Raw genomic sequence first — 17,131 nt, 5'->3', positions numbered from 1 at the left:
CGCGGATGGAATTTTGCTTGTTTGCAACTTTGCTGGTTTCTGGCATGCCATGGCCCAGTGCCACTCCATGGATCGGGGGGTTAGGGATCCCTGCTTTTTAATCTACTAATGAGGTGAGGACAATAAGGTTAAAAAAGTTTAGAGCTGTAGTCCCAACTGCTTCCCCACAACTCACCTCTCCACACATATGGCTCTTGTGGAGCCGTCATCTTGGAGATCCTGTGATTTGCAGAATTCACACCTCCTGGTTTTGCTTTGGGTTAATCCACCCTAGCATTCCTCAGTCCTTCCTCAATAGTGTGCAACTGATGGGCCATCACTTTCACTTCTGTGGCCACAAAATGATAGAAAATATTTCCAGTTGGTGGGGGGGGAAGCATGATGATCAAAGGCTGCCTTGCTTAGGCAGTCCAATCCTGAAACAACTATATATTCCAGAGACGAAGACTTGAAATGAATTGCCAGCACTGCTTCTTCCATCTGTACTTTCAGGACAAAGTTTGTCCATTTGTTTGGCCATTGGCTGAAAAATCAGAGCAGCGTATATGACAGGTTGAAAGTCACTGTTACTCCATGAAATGTAAAATTCACTCTGAGCTAGAGTGGTGGGGAAAAAAATCACAATATCTGCACTTTCTGCAACCAATCTCTTTTCTTTCTCAGTAGCTGCAGGCATGACTGGGCATCTAAAGCAGGAGGCCAGTTGAATATAGGGTCAGGCTGCTGAAGCCTTAGAGATGGGGGGGATAAAATGCTGGCTTTAGTTCAGAAGCCCTGAGGGTGGCATTAGGACAGAATTCCTGGCAATTGAAAGGGATTGCCCACAGTCTCCCAAGTTTGCGAAACCTCTGAAATAACCGGTTTTAACCAAACAGGGATGTAGATAACTTGGTGTAGAGCCAGGAAGTACTGACCAGCATTCCAAGCAAGATGATATTCTGCAATCAGGTAAATCAGTAACTGATTTCAAACAAGCCTTGATGTGAACTTGGCTTTAATACAGCATGTTCTGTGAACCCTCTTCATTGTTCCTTGCAACTCATGGTTTCTGTGTGAACTTGTGGAGTTGTGTTTGTTCAACAATTGAACCCATGCATTGATTCATTCTCTTCTGTTTGGAACATTGAATGCAAATTGTCCTTACTTTCTGGCTCATTTACTTAGGAAAAAAAAAAAGAATCCACCCTATTTAAAACACATTCAGACCATTAATAAGATTTATTTCAGTCCATGAGATAACATATGGTAAGACAGCCTAAATTTGCTTGTGTCAATAGAATAGAATAGAATAGAATAGAATAGAATAGAATAGAATAGAATAGAATAGAATAGAATAGAATAAACAAAGTTGGAAGGGACCTTAGAGGTCTTCTAGTCCAACCCCCTGCCTAGGCAGGAAACTCTACTCTGCTTTGGTAATGAGGCCAGCAAGGAGGGCAGTTTATGGTGCAGGGAATTGGTGGGATTTCCAGCTGCTGGGATTTTTAAAAAATCAATCATTCCCCTTAATGTGGACTGGGATTGGGGGAGGAGGCAAGTTTTGACAGATAGCTAGAGCGGTGGATTTAGCCATCTGTCAGAATGTTTTGTTTGCTTTAGGGTCCCCGTCCTACTGCTTTCTCTAGCAATATGGGCCTTCTGCTCTCTTCTAGTGTCAAATCAGCCCAGCAAGACAAAACAAAGTGACCATGGATGGAAGTCACTAGGCCTTGGGATCCAGATAGATTCCATCAATAGTTGTCTGATTCGTGTTGATGGTTTTTAACCTCGTCGGTTGTAGATTACATCTATGATGTTATTTTTCATTGATTTTATGTTCTTATGGGTTTATGTTTGTATGCGGTTTTAAAATATTGTTACCTGCCCAGGATCATGAATTTGAAATGGGTGGCCATGTAAATGGAAGTAAATTAAGTAATCAACTGGAAAGACACAGCACCAAGAGGAGTAAATAGATGCTGAGGAGATATCATTCTTGTCATCATTGTAAAGTGACATAGGCCATACATATAGAAAGCTTTGTGTTAGAAAAATGGTAGATATCATGCCTTCTGCATGGAACAGAAAAAATAAGGTCAGCTGGCTTCAGTTATAGGCTAGGAATGAAAAGAGGGATGTGTTTTTCAGGAATGTTTGGCTGGGATCAGGGGTGGGATTCAGCTGGTTCGGACCGGTTCGGGAAAACTGGATGCTAATTTTACATCTGGTTCGCCGAACCGGTAGTTTCAAGGACTGGCTGGCCCCGCCCTCCCCTCCCCTGAGTCTCCACATGGCCCGTTTTGGATATCAGGTAAGTGCAGGGCCCACGCGGAGGCTCTGGGAAGGTGAAAAACGGGCCTCAGGAGTTCCGGAAGCCTGGAAATGGGCCCGTTTCTGGCCTCCGGAGCCCAGGGGAAGCCATTTTTGCCCTCCTGGAGGCTCAAAGAAAGCCTCTGGAGCCTGGGGAGGGCAAAAACGCCCCCCCTGCCATGGTGCAGGAGGCCAAGTAGGCCACACCCACCATGGCCATGCCTACCCAGCAACCGAGCAGAGAACCAGTTGCTAAAATTTTTGAATCCCACCCCTGGCTGGGATTGAATTTGCAGATGGCCCAAAGCTGGGGGAGAAGGCTAAAACGTCAGAAGATAGGACCAAGGTTCAAAATGAATTTGAAAGATTTGAATATTGCATTCAGTGGCAAGAAAGGCAGGGCTCTGCATTTAGATAGGAAAAATTGGATGTAAAGTTACATCTGGTTACGTGACACCTGGTTCTCAATAGTACTTGTGAAAAGAATCTGGATGTCCTGGTAGATCACAGGTAAGCCAGCAGTGTATTACAACTGCCCAAAGGGTCAACACAAACTTAGGCTGCATTAGTAGAGGTGTAATATAAAGATCACAAAAAGTGGTAATTCTGCTTTTATGCTACACTGGTCAGATTACACCTGAATTACTGTGTCCAGTAATCTTTGTGTTGTGGTTCACAATCCTTGTATTGTGGTTATCAATACAAGGAAACCAAGGAGCTGGAAATAGTGCAGAGAAGACCAACAATGATGATGTTGGATCTGGAGCCCAACTTTTATGAACAACAGTTAAAGGAACTGTATAGTTTTAGCTTAACCTTAAGCCTAAATTTAAGGCTAAGGGAAATTATAACCATCTCCCAGTACTTGAAGGGTTGTCATAGGGAAGAGGTTGTGGATTTATTATCTGTAACACCCAAGAGTAGGGCAAGAATCAATGGGCAGAAGATTCTGAGAAGGGGGTCCAAGCTTGAAATATTTCCTCATAGAACTTCAGATACTCCTCAAGTTACAATCACTTTTTCAGTAAGTTACTTAGTATCAATCTGCAAAGTTGCAGCTGTCATAGTCTCTCATGGCCCCTTGGTCACATGAAAAACTTAAAAATACCTACTATATCTAATTGCCATGGTAATTTGGAACGGTGAAAATATTGGTCCAAATGATCTGGTGGGCATTGAGCAGAAAAAGGTTGTAGCATGGGAGAGGAATTTTTTAGACTGCAGAATACATTAAGCAGCAGTAAATTTGCCTCATAAATGAATGCTCTAGGAACTGAAAGAGCTTCAGTCATAACAATCAGGGGATGATAGTCCTTATTTACTAAACAACATACAGTTCTACAAAAAGTCCTGGTATTTTAACCTTCATCTGAGCCACTAGGCAAAAAGTTAGAACACGAGTCAAAACTAGGGGTCAGGTCACATTCCCTTGGTTATTTATTCCACAGATATTCCACAAAGTTGCTTTCAATGAAATCCTTTAGTTTTCACAAAGAATTCATTAGTGAAGCACACTGCAAAAATGGTTCTGCTGTGCTCCAGCTAAACTATTAATATTTTGTTACCTCACATCTCAGCAAACTGCCCACCAAAACCAAAAATTGGCAATGAAGAAAACTGAGCTCAGATAGGAAAATTTATTGGAGAGATAAAGTTAAGTGATATTTACCTAGATTTACAGCCCTGAAAATTATTTGTGTTCATGGATTAGACTGAGGCTAAGAAAGATTTAAATCCTGGCTCATTCATCACAATTAATTACCATCCATCTTCCTTACCTACCTCACAAGATGGTTGTGTAGATAAACTGGGAATGAACAAAAACTATGTACTTTAGCTTAAAAAGGAAAGATGGAAAAATGTCAAATACTTTATTTAAAATTATCAAATCTCATAGAATTCCCTACGATTCAATGGTAATTTCAAATTTTTAGAATCTGTTATTGGAATAAAAATGAAGTCCTATAATCACATATTTGAAAATAAATTCTGCTGAAGCCAGAGGAAACATGTTTGCACAATGTATGCATTGCACTGGGATACACATGCCATAATACAATTCTGTGAACTCATTGGTTAAAAAGATAAAAAATTCCCATGAGTCTAATTTGAGTTCTGGTTACCACATAATAAAGGGCCAGTTTGGTGTGGCGGTTAAGGCATCAGGCTGGAAATGGAGAGACCGTGAGTTCTAGTCTCACCTGGGGCACGAAGCCAGCTGGGTGACCTTGAGCCAGTCACTCTTTCTCAACCCTAGGAAGGAGGCAATGGCAAACCACAGCTGAAAAACTTTGCTAGGAAAATTACAGGATTCCAAGACAATTGCAGCAGTCTCTGAGAATTGAATGGAAGGGGAAAAAAACCCAAATTCTATGCATACAGTATACGTTTAGGGGTTATGGGATAACATGGGGGGGAGGTTTAGAAATATGCAATACAATGCAGACCAGACTGAACTACAGATCAAACAGCCCATTGACCACGCTAGTGGAGAACTGATAGGGGGTGGTGGTGGGAATCCACAATATCTGGAGATTGCTGAGTTGCTTGCTTCAGTCCTACTATTCCATAAGACACACTTGGAAAGAGATTCAATTACATTACTGGCCTTAGCTGAATTCCATTCAACTGTTCAGTTACCCCCTCTCCACAAGATTCAGAAATATATGTCTGTTATTTTTTGTCTTTTAAAAGTCAGTGTCATCAGAAGACTTTGCCAAGCCAAATTTGATTGCTATGGTGCCATCATAATTATGTCAATTTCCACTTTCTCTGTTAAAAATGAAAATGGAACTGCTCAAAAAATCTGAAGCAGATCTCATGGGCTATTAAACTTACTTTGCAATCAAACTAAGGAAAGCCTTCAGAAAATGTTCTTTCTCCTGCCAATTTCACACAAACATCCGACAGCATCAAGTTGACATACTAGAAAAGCATATTTTTTTTAGTACACATCTTGATTTTATCACATGGGTAAAATGCAGACACTCTTTGAAACTCTCTTTCTAGCTCAATCAAAAGAATCAGAGAAGGAAGTAAAAGTAGCAAGCTTGTGTAGATACAGACTTTAGACTATTGTTTGGCTCCATAGATGTATCACGTAACACATTTGTTTTTCTTTCTGTTATTTTCTGCAATGTTTGCGTTTCTGCTAAATCGGTCTGCTTACGTTGTGCTGTATACCGATGACTGATATGTTCAGTGCTTTATGCACAGAATAATGGGGTTTTACTGTGCTATATACACAGAATAATATTGGACTAGAATTTGCCTAACAATCTCAGACAACTACAACACATTTCAGAAAATCCAGTCTCCTCTGAAATCTATTATTCTCAATAGTGTTTAATATTTAATGCCATTTCTGATTTAAGGGAAATGATTTCAAGTACTAACCCACATGTCTGGAAGTATTAAACAAAACCTAAATACACTAAGCTCATCTTTGCTGACAAAATAGTATTTTTCTTGCATTTCTCTCTCATCTCCACTCCTCTTGGCATTGTTAACCATCATTTAAGTATTTACAAACGGGGCTACCAAGAATACTAAAAAAAAAAAAAAAATCTTGTCGCTTATCTGATGAAAGTATCTTGTCTGAAATTTAATATGGTTAAAAAGATTTAATGCTTAGCTTGGAAAATCTGCCTTTCTTGAGAACAAATGATGCTTCTGTTTGTGGCATCCAGTACTTCTTTTATTTTTTAACAATTCAAGACAAGGCTTTAATAACTGCACTTTAAATCACAGGACCACTCTGCTAGGCCAAAAGATAAAAAGAAAAGGATAGCAGATTGTTTTGAGTTTTGGAAAAAAAAGCAGCAGAGTGAAAACTGTGGTGGGGCCAAGTTAATTTGATTGTTTCTTTCATGCTTAAAATAATCAGCAGATATGGTAGTCCTCAACTTACGACAATTGTGCCCCAAATTTATGTTGCTAAGTGGGAAATTTAAGTGAGTTTTGCCCTATTTTACGATTTTTCTTGTCACATTTGTAAAGTGAATCACTTCCGTTTCTTAAATGAGCAAACAGGGATATTAAGCGAATGTGATTTGCCCATTGACTTTGCTTGTCAGAAGGTCGTAAAAGGGGATCATATGACTCTGGGACACTGCAACCGTCATAAATGAGAGTCAGTTGTCAAGCATCCGAATGTGAATCACATGACCATGGGGATGCTGCAACGCTCGTTAAGTGTGAAAAATGGTCATAAGTCACTTTTTTCAGTGCTGTTGTAACTTTGGTCACTAAATGAACTGTTGTAAGTCAAGGGCTACCTGTATTTTATTGCTTGAGTACAAGAAACAAGCATTGTTACACCAAAAAAGAACTCTCACTCTCATGCACACATTTCTATCTCATTGGCCTCTGAAATGGGGTTGTATGATCTGAATCTTAAAACATAGTTCTATTCCGGAGGGAATAAGGGATAATTGGCAGGAAGAATCTCTATTTGCTCTAACTAGCATCTTCTCAATTGACTTTTTCCATATAAAGCTCAATGGGATTGTATACGGCCATCTTAACTATTATTGTCAAAACTTTGCAAACTTTGTGAAAAAAAGGTTTAGTCAAGAGTAAGAAATGGGAATGTAGCAATAATTTCTCAATTCTGAGACGCTAGTTCAGTTCACATCGCATACGAAGCTTTGTTTTCATATTTTAATGCCATGTCATAACACATCAGTATGGTGTCATATTAATTGATTCATCCTTAATTTCTGCAGCTGCCCATCTCAGACGGGTGACTCTGGATGGCAATAATAAAAACAATTAAATGCAATTATAGTAGAGTACAAAAATAAATATAAATATAGCAGTCAAGATTTGGGGGGGAAATTTAAAAAAAAAAACATCACAGATTTAGGAACTAGCAACAAAGCAACAGTATTCCCAGGGTGCCAACTCTGTGACCTTGGATGGCACACACATACAGTCTGTTTGATTTACCATCAGGTCTAGCTTGAAAGAAATTCAAGAAATTCAGAGTCTGTTTGTGGTCGTACTGGCACTAGTTGTATTTCTTCGTGGCATGTCACACTATTCTTCCAAAATAGAGAGATTTGGGATATTTTTCTTTTAGAGCAGGCCACTGGACAATGAAGTAATCTGAAAAGTGGTAAAGAATTTTTCCTGACAGAGATAGATTTTCAACACGGCAGATGCTCTCAACATACACAATGGTTATTTTCTTTAGTCCCAGTATTTTGAGTAAAAAGGCAGATAGACATATGGGGACACACGTTCCTGGGCCATTGCACAGCACCTAAAAAGAAAAAAAGAAAAGAAAAGGGTTCATCAAACCTTCCAGAAATCTTTAAAAATATATTAGCAAAAAGTATATAGAGTAGATATGCACAGTACATTCAAAATGAATCCAGATTTAACACAAAATACAAAAAAAAAAGGGGGGGGAAGCTAATGTTGACATATGAGTAAAGCTTAAACATTGGAAATACGCACTTTAGCATTAAATTGAAAAGGTGCCTGGATCAAAGATTTAATCAATGTTCATCATCTTGAATAAGCAGGCCAAAACAAATTTGTCAGCCAATCAGAACCGGGATGCCTTTTATGTACTTTGGCTTAAGCAAGGAGATGATTCACTGCCCTTCTGAATAACTCACATTGGGAAATGCAGTTTTAAAAAATCCAACTTTTTGGACAAAAGAGAAACTAGCTCTTTTGTTGAAGTTACTTGAGATAAATGTAGAAACTGGGAGGCAAGGTCTTGAGTTTATTTCCTCCTTGCAAACTTCATTTATTCCAGGGAACTCTCTGAGCAGCCTGAGGCTCACACTCCTTAATTGCCTGGACCTGAGGCTGGTCACTATGGGCAGAGGCCTGTTCTGATTTCCCAATGAGTTGGATAAGCAGTTTCATCTTCAAGATGGTCATTTAAGTCCTCCCGCCATGATTACCTCCTTCCTATCCTTCCTTATACTTCAGAAGTACAACCTTCCTAGGGCAGATGCAGCTTAATTGGGCTTCACAGCCTGGAAGAAGTAGCTGATTTTTGTCTCATCAGTTGGATCCAGATTAGACAAAGGAGCAACGTACCAATATCTACTCCCCGAATTAATCCAAACTCATAGATCCTGTGAATTCAGGAAGGCAAGGAGAGTACTAAGTTGACTCAGACAAAGAGATAAGTACTCTAAAGACCTCCTTCTCCTCTTCTTGCAAAAGTCTGGAGGCCATGTTCATCACTAATTCTCAAACTCTTTGCACCACAAAAGGAACACCTGTCTTTTTGCTTCCTTCCTTCCTTCCTTCCTTTCTAATTGACTAATTAACTATCTGCCCTTACTTATGGTTGTCTTCTTCCACTACCCCGATCTGTTACAAGGTCCTCGGTCCCCATTTTTCCCCTCCCTCCTCTTTCTTCTGAACTCCCAACCCCCCACATTTAAGACATTTGTACCTCTCCTTTCTCTGGCTTCTCCAAAAATCACACTTGGCTTTCTCCTTCCCTCTCTACCACAATACAGAACATGCATTGGACTCTCTTCCTATTAAAAGTGCACCGTACAGGCTGTTCCACTGTTCCCCCCCCCCCAGGGCTGTTCATTTCCATCCCTCAATACTGCTTATTGTTTTAAATGCTATTTCCCAATGAAAGCTGCGTTTCCTTTCAATGGTATTTCCCACTGACTGTTAGTTCCCCTACTGAGTGCTTTGTGAATGTTTTCATATTTTCATGGTATTGTCCCCTTAATAGTACTTCCTTTCAATGCCATTTCCCCCAATAAATAGTTCTCCAATGAATGTTACCTCTCCTTTTATTGCTCTTTCCCACCCGCTGAGCTCTCCACTAATGTTTTTCATGCGATGGTTGTCTTCTCCCTCAGTAGATTCAAATCTCCTTTCTGAGGTATATGTGGTTGCCATTTCTGTGATCCATATTTACTGTAGGACAAGCTCGCCGCGTCACATTGCCCTCACGTGACGTTTTGCGACATTTTTCCCATTTGCGGAGCTGGGGAGGGCGTAGCCTGTGCGTGACGCATCTGGCCAGCAGGATGCCAGTTTGACACTCCTGCTCTAGGACATGTTGTGTTTAAATCCCCTTTAATTAAAAGATCTTAGTTGCATCCTGATCCCTGATGAATAGTTTCTGAGTACAGGAAGTCCTCAACTTGCAACCATTAATTTAGCGACAGTTCAGAGTTACAACCGCACTGAAAAAAGTTACCATTCCTCGCACTTACAACTGTTACAGTATCCCAATGATATGATTAAAATTTGGGTGCTTGGCAACTGGCCTGTATTTATGATGGTTGCAGCCTCCTGGGGCCATGTAATCGCCATTTGCAACCTTCCCAGCCTCTTTCTGACAAGCAAAGTCAATGGAGGAAGCCGATTCTCTTAACAATTGCAGTAATTCACTTAGAAACCATGCCCCCAAAATAATAAAATCAAGCATAAAATTGCTTAACAACCTTCTTGCTTAGCAAGCAATTAAATTCTGATTCCCAACTGTGGTTGGAAATTGAGTACTTTTATACACCCCCATAAAAGAAAGATTTAAAAGGAAGCTGCCCTTCTTTACCGAAAGAAACATAAAGTGATATACTAAGGAATTTGGGATAGGCAAAGAAATCCAATTCTTTCTTTTATAGAAAGAAAGACATTGTGAACTTAGCTGAAAGGAGGAAGGTACTGTATGTGGAAAAAGAGAAGTGGGTAAGGGGCACGCAATAAAACTAAGAAAATCACTATTAAGTGCTATAGAAAGATAAACAACCTGGCTGCAGCCAATCTTTTCTAATCACACTGCATGATTTCATGGCAGATGGTCAAAGTTATTATGTACTCAATGAAGAGTTTTTGGGGGGAAGAGGGGGTGAACAGATTAAAATGGAATGTGACGTCTGCTCCTAGATCCACTTCTCTTAATATGCAATTGGGGTTCTCTCATATATTCTGAAGATTTGATGGATGACATGTTTCCCCGCTTTAAAAAAAAAACTAGGCCTTCCTAAAAATTTTTACACACAAGAAGAATGTATCCCATAATAAGAGCCTAACGAGTGTGAATTTCTGAAAAAAATATTAGGAAAAACAGAACCTCAGGAGGAGTCTGGCAGCTCCTTTTCCAACTGTTGTGAAACTTCCAGCCAGGCAGGGAGGAGAAGTCAAGCAGGGAACTAGCCTTGAGTCCTTGCGCAGCTATGAGAAGCGTAACCTTTTTTTTTTGTTGTTCCCAAGGGAAGGCAAACAGCCTGGGAAGATTCTTGTAATTTAGGCAGAACACAATAAAGTTGCTGACTTGGACCTTTCACGAGTTGATTTGGTTGCTTGCTGACATAAAGTAACAAACTGTATTGAAAGGCATAAGTTTTTATAAGCCGCAGTTTTTTTTCATCCGATAATGCAGCTCACAAAAAGCTTATGCCTTTTAATATATCCTTTTTAGTCAGGAAAAAATATTCCCAGATGCCTGGGTTTTTTTCCCCCACCACAATCTAATACTTCTCTCCTGAAAAACAATGTTTTCAGACAAAAGCAAGGGAAAGCATAGGGTGCATTGGGACCATCCAAGATTTCTGTGGGAAGAAGAGAAATTGAGAATGTGGTTCGCATGAGTCATCCATGAATTTGTTATAATTTGGCCTTAGAAAATTACATTCATAGGTCATGGGGGAGATAAATAGCTAGAAAGAAAAACAGCAGTGGTCTGGTTTAAGTCTACCTTCCTCTTGTATAACAGTCTCTAATGGAAATAAATGGGAACAGTTCTTGAATTCTACAGTATTAATTATTATTCTGTAGGCTCAGCTGAGAATTATTTTTAACTCAACACAGCATTATCTCAGAATTCTTTGTGCTATTTACCCTTTCTATATTACATTTTCTCCTAAATATAACTTACTACCGAATGACTTTCACAATCTATCCTAAGAAACAGAAACTGGCTACACCTGGACTGAATCTCACAAAATAGGAGACAGATCTTGCTCTGCAAGTATACCAACTATTCTTACCTCATCTTTGGTCGCCAGCATGTAAGCAAAAAAATATATACAGAAAAATAGCGGCTCAAGCAATTCATATCCGAAAAAATCCACTGCCGCTTTCTAGGACCTTATTTATTTATTGGTTCGATTTATACGCCGGAGACTCAGGGCGGCTTACAATGCGTTAAGCAATAGCCTTCATACTTTTGTATAAACCTGCTTAGTAGGGCTTTCAGCCCCTCCTAGGTGGTGTTCTTTTTTATACAAAGTCAGCTTATTGCCCCCACAATCCGGGTCCTAATTTTACCTACCTTGAAAGGATGGAAGGCTGGTCAACCTTGAGGCTGGTGAGATTTGAACTTGCAGTAATTGCAGGCAGCTGGTGCTACTTAACAGCACTTTAGTCTGCTGCGCCACCAAGGCTCTCACCTTGTCCAAATATTTTTCCAAATGACTAGTATTTTCTTCTTTTCAAAGCTGAAAATCTTTTAAATAGACCAAGAAGGCACCCCAAGTAATAAAGCAACACACTGTAAACATAGATGTAGAAATTGCAGGTGGAAGGGCTACCTGGGAAAACGTATTCTCTCACACGAAAAAGGAATCTTTCTTGTAACACTCACCTGTAGTGACAAGTCCAGGGAGTATATAAATACAAAAGAATACCCTTTGATCTTCAGAAGGACTAGTCTGAAGATTGATGCAAATTTAAACTAATTAAATTCACCAGGCAACATTCCTATTTTTAATAAAACTTCTATATACTCAGCTTGACTTTTGGTAACAACATTGACTATATCCAGATCCTAATTCTGAATTTCAGATCCTGATTTCCTAAAAAGCATTTTAAGGCACATGTTGGTGACTAAGGGTGCAAGGAGGATGTACAAATTGTAAAAACATCTACACACAGAGCATTACACATCATCCACATGTCTTCTCTTGAAGCCCTATATTCTTGGTGATTCACAGCATAGACCACAGGTGTGAACATTTAAAATTGCAATCCAAAACGTTAGGGGGGTAAGCCTTGGTGAATACAGGGAACTTATCTGAGAAAAAACATGCACAAGAGTTGAGCCATCTAAAACTCCAAAATAATTAATTACGCAACCTCCTTAAGATAGAGCAGAATTTTGTACAAATAAATGAACATCTAATGTGCTTCCTAAAAACCAAGAGACAAAACAGCTCTTTAATGTACAACATATTAATCCTTGCCTGGAAGGCTGGAGAAAAGTACCAAAAATCTTTTTTTTTTCCTCATTCCTTGCCCCCAACCATGGCAGATTATGAACTTCAACACTCTCCAGATGAAAGCGGCTTCAGTCTACAGAATATAGCAAATGTATTCAACTGACATTTACTGGTTCCAGTGAAAAAAACAGAGCTTCCAGCCTCGCAGGGATTAAATGTCAGCCAAATAGGCTAAACGTGGAGGAAAACATCAGTTTTCAGACACATCATGGTGATGAAAAAAAAATCCAGTGTGTTTTAATTACAAATTGAAGATCTCTAGATGTTCCGAAGTGAAATGAAACAGGAAAATGACATTGTTCCCAAATCCTTCCAGCAAAGACTTGTCTTGAATGCCCTGCCATTTTGCTGAAGGAAGCCTTGAGGTCTTCATTGGAGCAGAGACCTATTAGAGAGGCTGGTCTTTGTGAGCAAAATCCTGGTAGCGCAACAATCTATTTCCACATTCTGTGCCAGAGCCTCTTTGTAGCCAACTAATTGCCTGAATTCTGGCAGCGTGTCACAAAGGCACCTAACAAACATCTCTGTATTCCCTCTTTGCCTACAGGACACAGCTCAATTTACAAGGTTTTTTTTTTTTTCCCCTCCCAAAAAGGAATCTGTGGCAAAATAACTACAATGCTGGGTGTGTATGCAGCTAGGTTGCTTAAAATGTAGTTCTGCTATTAGTTATGCATGTCCAGCTTCAGTGGGTCTTAGGATATTTATACAAGTCTGGCCAAACTTTTCTCAGACTTCAGGAAAGGGGATTGCTTGTTATGTGTTTCTGTGTTTGTTTTGATATTTTCTAAAAGCCCATTATAGCAGCTCAAGTTGTATTAAGCAGCATTTAAGCTGTACATTTAAATATGCTATATAGCATGCATTTAAATCAACACAAAGGCAAGAATCAAGTATCTAAGTGTAAAAGCAAAATCACCACTGGCCCTAATCCCCAGTTAATAAACATAGATCTAATATTTTCGGTAGAGAATGTTTCATTGTCTGCGACTTTCCACTGAGTTGTTTCCTGCTTTTGATATTTTGGCTGTGCTCAGAATCCTCAGTAGCTCTCAATTTTATTTATTTATTTGAATCCCACCCTTGCTATTTTTACAAATCAGTTAAGGCAGCGAACATATCCAACCTATCTTCCTCCTCCTATTTTCCTCATAACAACAGCCTTGTGAGGCGAATTGAGCTGAGAGGCAGAGAGAGAGAGAGAGAGAGAGAGAGAGAGAGAGAGAGAGAGAGAGAGAGAGAGAGAGAGAGAGACTGGCCCAAGATCACGTAGCTGGCTTTCATAGCTAAGGCGGGACTAGAACTCCTGGTCTCCTGCTTTCTAGCCTGGTGCCTTAACCACTAGACCAAACTGGCTCTATGAAGATGTTCTGGTATGTGTATATGTGTGTGTTTTTGCCCTGTTAATTAAAATTGTTCTTGAGAAATATTGAACGTAAACATAAAGTATTGTAGGGATATGCAAACGGAATATAAATGCAAATTTGAAAGGTGGGGGGTGCTTTGGAGTGCATAGGGAAATGTGTGTCACGCCTGTCTGGAAATGCATCTTGTTCTGGACTAACAAGGCAGCTGTGCATTCCTGGCAAAAACCCTGGATGTTTTAACAAACCTGTGCTTTAGTTGCACCTCCAGAGCCCCAAAGCTCTTTTTTTATCAGCATAAAGCTCTAGATAGATGCTGTCAGTGACCGTAGGCCACTTTGGCTAGACACAATACTATGTTGAGAGAAGTGCTGTATCTATAACACACCTGTGGTTGGGTGGAAGCCAAACCGCCCACAACAAGATCTTTAAAAAAAAAACAAAAACCAGAACGTACAGACTGTAATAAGACAATGCACAAAATTGCTGGATGTGAGACAGACATTCTTGCACCGGTGAGTTGATGCAATAACTCATCAAGAAAAATGAACTCATTAAGAAAAATCAGAAGATAAGATGGGAGGGTCCAAACTCATCATTTCAGTCACACTGAACTTCTGATGTGACTAGAAATCAGAATAATTAGCATGTGGTACCTGTCCTTTCACCCCTATCCTATACCTTCACCCTATCCTATACAGCTGGCTGGTGACTTTGGGCCAGTCATTCTCTGTCCACCCAACCCACCTCACAGGGTTGTTAATCAATGGTGGGATTCAAAATTTTTTACTACCGGTTCTGTGGGCATGGCTTGGTGGACGTGGCAGGGGAAGGATACTGTAAAATCTCCATTCCCTCCCCACTCCAGGGAAAGGTTACTGCAAAATCCCCATTTCCTCCCAACCAGCTGGGACTTGGGAGGCAGAGAATAGATGGGGGCGGGGCCAGTCAGAGGTGGTATTTACCGGTTCTCCGAACTACTCAAAATTTCCACTACCATTTCTCCAGAACTGGTCAGAACCTGATGAATACCACCCCTGGTTGTTATTGTGGGGAAAAATAGGAGGAGGAAGGAGTAATATGTATATTCACCGCCTTGGGTAATTTATAAAGTAATGAAGGCAGGACAAAAATCTAATAAAAAAAAATACCAACTAGCCTGAGCACCAATAACTCAACTGGTCTCTGGGTCTCTCTACTGTATTCCAGGGTGGATAAAAATCAATGATTTTTTTTAAAAAATAAAAAAAATCTGATTTTTTTGATTTAAATCGGATTTTTTTGATTTTTATCGAATTTATTTTAATAAAAAACTTTTGGGGTAAAAATCTATCGTAAAAGTTTTCTATTTAAGATACATAAATAATTCAGTTTATTCAGCATGAAATGGAGCTTAGTTATGTAGCATGAGGCTGTATATTCTGCAACACTGGGACTATCGGTGAGTCAACAGTGGGTCAAAGGAGTAGCAGAGATGACAGTTGCTCTTTAAAAATTATGATTTAAATTGAGTTGATTTAAATCAAGCCTTTTTACTAGTGATTTAAATCATGATTTAAATTGTGATATATTTTTTTTAATTTGATTTATATGCCACCCTTCTCTGGAGACTCAGGGCAGCTTACAATGCGTTAAGCAATAGCCTTCATACTTTTGTATATTTATACAAAGTCAGCTTATTGCCCCCATAATCTGGGTCCTCATTTTACCTACCTTAGAAAGGATGGAAGGCTGAGTCAACCTTGAGCCTGGTGAGATTTGAACTTGCAGTAATTGCAGGCAGCAGATGTAAGTGGATGTTAATTAGTCTGCTGAGCCACCAGAGCTCAACTCGATTTAAATCAAGTCCACCCTGCTGTATTCACACCCCACTGCCTTATATTCTCCATTTCCCAGTTGCCTGCTAGTTTTGCTGTGTCCTCTTCTAAACCCCGGTGAGTTTGGCAGCTTCAAGAACAAGGAGAAGGACAGGATGTCTGCTTCTATTGTCACCACACCAGTGACACCGAGGTAATCAATTTATCATAACAAGGGGTATCCTAGCAACTCTAGAGAAATCAAAAGTTCTCACCCTCTTCGGTGAGGCGGAAAAACGAGTTTTTCTAGCAGCCTTGCAAAGATGCCCCAGCAGATAGGCAGACAGGTATTTTTATATTTTCAGGGAAGTGCGATGATGCTTGGGAGGAAGATGAGACTCATAAAAACCTGCTTTGTGCTGCAAGTGTTATGACTAACCCGTCAGCTACGTTGAGCAATAAGCGTTCATTTAATATCTGATCCTTGCACTAAAGAGGATTAAAAAAACTGAAAGTAGCAGAACCAGTCATCTCTCTTTGCTCATGGCTTACTGGTCAAATCCTATTTCCATTGTAAATAGGGTGTGCAAACAGCTGCAACCACCCATTGCTGTTGGCTATGCTAAGGTAACTGAAGACTTTTCCCAAACTGTGTGACCAGCCACTCTGAAAAGTCTTTAGGGATATCAACAATCTTACACAAATCCAAATGTCCTACCTAGACTGTCTTGATAACATGTGGAGTGGTGGGGAGGACATGGATATCCCAGAGCAAAAGTGAGACTACTAATTGTCCACGTCCCAAACTGGAGAGCCAGTTTGATCTAGTGTTTAAGGCGCCTGGCTAGAGACCGGGAGCCTCTGAGTTCTAGTCCCACCTTAGCCATGAAAACCGGCTGGGTGGCTTTGGGGCCAGTCACTGTCTCTCAGCCCTACCGACCACACAGGGTTGTTGTTGTTGTGGAGAAAACAGGAGGAGGAAGAAGTATTAAATATGTTCGCCGCCTTGAGTTGTTTCTAAAAATAATAAAGGCAGGATACTAAATGACTTTGTAGGCCCGAGAAAAAAATGAGAAATTAGGAGAGTTATGGACATACCCTCTCAATTCTACCCTCACCAATTTTGATCATTTAGACCAGATTTACTGTAACCTGTCCAGGCAATATTGTTTTAATTTTTACGTGTAGGGGAGGCCAAAAAAAAAAGCGGCCTAGAGCAGGGGTCTCCAACCTTGGCACCTTTAAGACTTGTGGACTTCAACTCCCAGAACTCCCTCTCTTTGCTGGCTGAGGAATTCTGGGAGTTGAAGTCCACAAGTCTTAAAGTTGCCAAGGTTGGAGACCCCTGGCCTAGAGGATGCCTAATTTTAGGGTCTATCAAATAAGGCAGAGGCCACTGATTGGCTCCAAAATTTTATTACACTCTCTCTTTCTCTGGGTTCCAAGAACAAATTTGTCATTTACA

General features: G+C 40.1%; 1 protein-coding gene and 1 long non-coding RNA gene across 2 annotated transcripts in view; one reads left to right on the top strand and one right to left on the bottom strand.

Annotated features, from left to right (window-relative positions):
- Positions 1-17,131, top strand: part of LOC148114652 (uncharacterized) — a 63,921-nt gene that overhangs the window by 17,856 nt on the left and 28,934 nt on the right. Inside the window, exon 2 of the long non-coding RNA XR_015733153.1 lies at positions 15,767-15,880. This is a non-coding gene — a long non-coding RNA (uncharacterized LOC148114652). The remainder of the gene's footprint in view (positions 1-15,766; positions 15,881-17,131) is intronic.
- ALG14 (ALG14 UDP-N-acetylglucosaminyltransferase subunit) overlaps positions 3,916-17,131 on the bottom strand; it is a 41,754-nt gene continuing 28,538 nt past the window's right edge. Inside the window, exon 4 of the mRNA XM_034437281.3 lies at positions 3,916-7,555. Coding sequence (XP_034293172.2) covers positions 7,325-7,555 — 231 coding nt within the window. The 3' untranslated portion in view covers positions 3,916-7,324. The remainder of the gene's footprint in view (positions 7,556-17,131) is intronic.

Source organism: Pantherophis guttatus, chromosome 3 (genome assembly GCF_059756535.1).
Source record: "Pantherophis guttatus breed Tessera chromosome 3, ASM5975653v1, whole genome shotgun sequence".
NCBI classification, from domain to species: Eukaryota; Metazoa; Chordata; class Lepidosauria; order Squamata; family Colubridae; genus Pantherophis; species Pantherophis guttatus.
This window is presented reverse-complemented; position numbering and strand designations above follow the sequence as displayed.